The sequence below is a fragment of the Drosophila subpulchrella genome, chromosome 2R (assembly GCF_014743375.2).
Source record: "Drosophila subpulchrella strain 33 F10 #4 breed RU33 chromosome 2R, RU_Dsub_v1.1 Primary Assembly, whole genome shotgun sequence".
NCBI classification, from domain to species: Eukaryota; Metazoa; Arthropoda; class Insecta; order Diptera; family Drosophilidae; genus Drosophila; species Drosophila subpulchrella.
In genome coordinates, this window is record NC_050611.1 from 20,025,184 (window position 1) to 20,031,189 (window position 6,006).

The 6,006-nt window shown below is 40.6% G+C and overlaps 1 protein-coding gene across 1 annotated transcript; it reads right to left on the minus strand.

The window, feature by feature from the left end:
- Window positions 1-203: 203 nt before the first annotated feature.
- On the minus strand, window positions 204-5,311 carry LOC119550927 (retina and anterior neural fold homeobox protein 2). Its single transcript, XM_037859944.1, has 3 exons — window positions 4,820-5,311; window positions 1,407-1,612; window positions 204-638 (listed from the first exon to the last, which is right to left on the minus strand). The coding sequence occupies exons 1-3, from the start codon at window positions 5,094-5,096 to the stop codon at window positions 300-302; spliced, it is 822 nt and encodes a 273-aa protein (XP_037715872.1). The 5' UTR covers window positions 5,097-5,311; the 3' UTR covers window positions 204-299.
- Window positions 5,312-6,006: the final 695 nt, after the last annotated feature.

The following is a 6,006-nucleotide window of genomic DNA, read 5'->3' on the forward strand; positions in this document are numbered from 1 at the left end:
ACAGATTGAAGTCAAAGTAGAACCAGGTTTTAAAGTACCCCCAACACCAATTTACATTTAAACCACTTAAGAGGTCTAAAATGAGTTTTCCCCTATTCCCCAACCAATTAAAACCCTCTAGGTAGTCCTAGAAAATGTTATTTATTAAGAACTTCCCTCATTCCCTAAATATAAATATTAGTCAGGTAGGCGAATTTGTTAGACTTAATACATTTTTAAGCATTAATGCAATTTGGCTAATTGAAATACGTTTGCATGAAGTAACCTCTGGGGCCCGTCGAGGGAGCTGTCCATCGTCCTCAGAGCGGCGGATAGGCGTTCTTCGCGTAGTTGGCCGCCACACAGTAGTTGGTGGCCCCAAAGAAGGAGCAGACCCCGCTGTTGGTGGCAGGACTCGCCCCGAATCCCCCATAGCAGTTCGTATAATTTTGGCACGAGCGCAGTTCCAGTGGTCCAAAATTCAGGGCATACGCCCCGGGGGGCGGCGGCGGCGGCGGTGGGTGTGGCAGATTGGCATATTTGTGCATATTATTGCTAATGGGCGCCGGCACCAGCTGAGGAGCTGGCTCCAACAGGGGCCTCGAGCCCACGCTCCTCTCGTTCCGCCGGAATTTCGCCCGCCGATTCTGAAACCAAACCTGAAACATGCGTCCGAGTAATTGATAAAGGAATTAGGTTTATTGGTATGACTGGGGGTTAAATTGGTTGGCTAACACACATTGCTGGGGCCAAGATTCGGTTTAACTATGCAAACAGCGGTTAATTTTGGGAATGAGCTTGTGCACTAGGCCTGGGATTAGCTGGAATTCCCTGAATCTTCTTAAATACTTATCGTGCTCGCTTTTGTTAGAATGTGCCTTAAATATTCAAATTATGTGTTTTCGGCTGATAAATCAGACTGTAGATTATTCATTGTGAAATTTACATGCATTTTAATTCACCTGTGTGTTGTTCTTAATTATTTCCGTTGTGAACATTTCACAGATAGTCGAGAAAATATATTTAAGCAACAACAAACAGTGGCCTGAAAGCTTAACCATGTACTTATGAAGTTGTCTACAAACATGGATTTTGGTAAATTTGCAGGCGCCTGATAAACAAATTGATAGGAAAGTTTTTTCTTTTTGATCAAATTCTGTATGTATGATACACCCCGCAATTTGTATAATATAATTTTAACAATATTAAAAGGTGTTATATAATATTCGTTATTAAATGAAAATTGCAGAATAACCAATTTAATGTCGCACGAAGACAAATCAGTACTTCAAAAAATATTGGCTAAGGTTTGGATCAATATAAAAATTCAAGAAAAAATGTGAAACCGTCTACTATTAGTCGCTTAACTGTATTAAGTCCACGGATTGGAAAATAGTTTAAAAGGGGTGATGAGGTTATAAACCCACCTGAACTCTGGCCTCGCTCAGGTGCACCTTGGTGGCCAGCTCCTCGCGGACAAAGGCATCCGGGTAGTGAGTCCTCTCGAAGATCTTCTCCAGGGCCGTCAGTTGGGCGGAGCTGAAGGTGGTGCGGTTCCTGCGCGGCTTCCTCGAGTGGCCCACTGGGAGATTTCCGGAGCAGGCGGCTCCACCACTTCCACTGCCACTTCCTCCTGCAATCAGGGAGCCATTAAATTGGGAATTTTCACTTTTACTTTGGGGGCATTTAGCCTGAGGGGCGAATGCAAAATCTCTTTGACGGACAGTGGCTGGAAAAATTGGAGGGCGGGGAAAACTGGGGGGCAACAGCTCGTAAATAATCGATAAGAGCCAACGGATATCAATTAATTTGGCAGCCAGCTAGGAATTTTCGTTACTTTTATGGCTTGTCGTGAACACATAAAATTTTGCATTCCGTTTGATCCTTCGGCTTGGGGCTCTCGGGGGTGATAGGTGGGGAGCAGGGTCATAAACAAATGGCATCGACCATAAAATATCTTTTGACGACATCGGCGGACAGCTGTCTACTAATTTCTTGGCCCAACAAACACGAGCTAGCACATTTACGATCTATTAATTAAAGTGAAATTGTGACATTAAGCGGTCATAAGCGAGCTCTCTGTTTCTGGCGGCCATTAATTGATTTTCCATAGAATTTGCTTTGGAAATCGTTTTACAAAAGACTTGAGATACTTTTCCCTGAATTTTCTATTTCAGAGCTAATTGGATAGGTCGCCAGGGAAAAATTCGGGATTTTAGTTAACAGCCGAAGAGAAACTCAAGCACTTTTCGCTGAGTAACATTTAATTAAATATTCCAGATATCAAACATTTGATTTGTAAATTTAATGTGGATTTATTGTAGAATATTATGAACCAAAACGAGTTGAATCGAACGCACTGCTGTTTGTTCTTCTTGATATGTTACATCTGTGTTCGCTTTTAATAAAAGTGGGTCTACTATTTTATTTTTCTCTTTCTGAGATGTATCGATAAATTGCTTCTGATTTCTCCGTCTTGCCGCTTGTTGGAATTTCCTGGTTCGGCTTCAGGGTGGCCTTGCCGTGACTATCCCTATCAACATCAGATAGTCTCCTACCCACGCCATTTGTCTCAATTTGTCAGCCAAGCTGTCCACGGAGTTGGGCGCTGCATCGTAGATCAGCTCGGAGCACTTCATATACATCGAAAAGAAATGGGAGTCCGGAGCAACTGCATCGGCAAATGATGTCCCCGGGGATTGGAAAGGGCGTTTAGGGAGTGAGTGAAGGGAAGATCTTTAATTTGAATTGCCAACGAGCGATAAAAAACAGTTGCGGCTTAATAAAAAACCAACAAATCGAAAGGGAAACCTCAATCAGATTTGTTCAGCGGCAACCACAAGGGGTGAAGAATGGCTGAGGTGTTACACTGAGCAAAATGGAATATTTAAATTGATTTAAATAAAAAATTAACCATTTTAAATGTTAATATGCTAAATATATAAGTCCCTTTTTCACAAATATTCCTGATAAGTTGATATTCATAAAAAACAGGCCATCTAAAGTTTTAAAAATGTATTATACTTTGCTTAAATTTGTTTCACCTATAAGTAACATTGGGATTAAAATATTTTTTTTCTAAAAATAATGTAACTATGAATGGTACAAGTCAATATGTATGTATATTTCTGTGTATGTGAATATTTCTGGCCCATGGGCTGCTTGCGCTTCTGCTGCTGGCGACCACTGATCTAAATCCCCATAGAAAAATATACAAAAAATACTAAAAAATATCTTTTTCATTTTAAAAGCTTAGTTTTCATACAACTCTAAAAAAAAGTAATAACAAGTGCCTCTTTAGGAATGATTATTATTAGGAATCGGATCGTATCGGAATTTATTTTTGTTATTTTAGTTAGGTAGAATTTTTCCAGTGCTTGGATGCAACCGACACATGTTACAATCCAATGGAGCGACCAAAATAAACGAGGGAGGGGATGGGAAACATAGTGCGTGCTGCGTCTGGGACTGGTTACAGTGGGACTGGCGTTTTATATGCTCCACTTGGAAATTATAGTCGTGGTAGCTACTCGCTACCTCGGATGCTTCAAAGGCATGCGGCCACTGAGGGAATATCATGTCAGCTTTGATTACGTTTTGTCATGTTGACAATGTTGAAGTGTTGTCGGCTCGGAAATGTTTCCTCTGCCGCGGAAAAAGCCAAAATAAATAAAGGAAACTAGCGACCGGGAGCGAGAAAAGGAAAAACTTGATGCTGAACTGTTAACGAATTGTTAGAGACTCCGTTCTTTCGTGGGATTTTCGCTTTTTCGGCTAGGATTTCGTTGCAAATTATGCTGAGGCTGACAACCAGTAGCAATATGTTGACAGATTCCATTCGGTGGGTTAATACAGGAAAATGGTGGGGGGAGTGCCGAGGAGGGGTTAAAGCCGCAACCGCAACAGGAAAAATGCACGGAGATGACATTGCACCGGCATTGGGAGATGCGAAATGAGCGAATGTCGCCCACATCTGGCACCTAATTGTCATCCATGAGTTGCCCCACAGCCCGCACACATTCATACATGATTATATATGATGATCCCATCTCATACATATATACCCACTTATTTATGCATGTGTAAAGATATAGCCATGATTATGCAGTTGTGCGAATAATGTCATAAGTTCTCTTGGCTCGCATCTCGGATGAATTTATCATTTATGAATTAGGCCACAGACGCCCTCGCTAAGCCCCTCAAAGTCTTGGTTCGGAATATGCATATATCTGAACTACCTGAACTCATTTGGCATTTCGCATTCTAATGCACATCTGGTAATTACGGCAATTAAGAGGCTTTAAAGTTAATAAACTTAAGTGTCGGCCTGCCTAGAGATATTTTAGATGAAGAGATTTGTAAAGCTCCTAACGCGAATTAAGTATATAATATAATTTTGTTTTGAAGCGGACTGCCATTTGTTTTCTAATTAGCCTGTAAAACAATTGCTTTTGGAAAATAGTAAAAATATAAGCATTTCAAATATAAATTTATTGTGACTGTTGTGTCAAGTTTAAAGCATTTAAAAAGTTTTCTTCGGTGTTAAATTTATGAAACTATATAATTTTTCTAACTGCTAAATTCTTTATGAACATAAATATATTTTTCAGAATAAAATGTATTTTCTATTATGATCTGATTGGTTTTCGATATTTTTATGGTTATTTAAAAAGTCTCCAAGACAAATATTTCATTTATTTCGTTCGAAAATATGTAATGTAAAATATGATTATGGTATCTGATGGGGCTTCGCTTATCTTTTATTGTTTATTATTTTTTCTTTATTATTTATGTATTTTGTTTACATTCACCATTTCTTTTTCTAGGCATTTGAACTCACCGTAGTTGTTATTAAGTTCCATTGCAATTTTGCCCTTGGCATAAGCATCGTGCTTCATTTCCATGATATTATCAACCGAGAATCTGTGCATTTTGTCCATATTTCGTGTACTATCCTCGTGATCATTCAGTTTATCCTCAGACTCGGGATTGTGCGACTGATGGGTTGGATACACCTCCCCAGAAACTGTGAGAGAATGCGATCCCGTCGGTCCGTAGTAAAAGTTTCCCGGATTGCCGACGGGCAGTGAATGCAATTGCTGCTGGTAGTTTAACATGTTTAAAAAACCCGTGATAAATTTATAATATAGTTTGAACTATTAACTTTCAATCTTCGGTATTTAATTTACAAAAACACTTTCGGCTAATTCAAGATCGCCACAACACAACTGATTTTTAACCCGATTGATTGAATTAATTTGTGTTCTGCTCGCCTGCCACGATTGGGGGCATCCTGTGCGAACTTGGTAATTGGATTAGCACACAACACATAAACGAGTTAATTACGATAATTGTCGCGACGATACTAAACCGTGCCAAAGTCGTGTGCCCACTGAAATTAGCCTCAAAAAATCGAAAGAGTGCGCCCTGAGAGATCTCGAGAATCACTCTGGTGATTCCTCATCCCCATCCCCCGAAGAATCGAAACCGAAACATATGTACGTCTCCCCAAGATTCTAGCGATTCTGCGCCTAATTATAGCCATCTGATCTTCCATTGGCTGATGGTCTTTCTCTCTGGGATTTTCTTTTCTTATTAAATGCGTGGCCGACATCTTGGGGGCGTTTCCCTCTCGAGTGGCTGGAAAACTGCTTGAAATACGAGGTGAAAAGTATCAACAAGTTTTGAGCATTTAAGTAGCAATAAATACCAATTAGCCAGAGGGTTTGCTCTCCGGTTCGCATCGTCCTGTCAACACAGGCCATGTGTCTTGGTCCTGATTCGGTGCTCCGTTCCCATTTCGCTGGATATGTTGCATCTGAAGCCGTAGTTTCGGGCAACATCGGGGCATAAATCTTGGCACGCACAGTGTTTGTCATCCTCCTCAGCTAATTTCCATAACCACAACATGTTGTTCATTTTCCCCGGCAAACTGGAGCGATGGCAATCGGAAGGCTGGGCGGAACTGGTTAGTTAAGTGCATGTTTGTGGATCTTGCCGTTCTGCAGCTGTGTTTGACTTTACCTC

Bases quoted from the DNA above. Each gene is read 5' to 3' on its own strand.
- LOC119550927 (XM_037859944.1), bottom strand. From the start codon at position 5,096: ATGTTAAACTACCAGCAGCAATTGCATTCACTGCCCGTCGGCAATCCG. The intron at 1,613-4,819 runs GTGAGTTCAAAT...CCCTGATTGCAG, and splicing joins GGAACTTAATAACAACTACG to GAGGAAGTGGCAGTGGAAGT. The intron at 639-1,406 runs GTGGGTTTATAA...CGCATGTTTCAG, and splicing joins TGAGCGAGGCCAGAGTTCAG to GTTTGGTTTCAGAATCGGCG.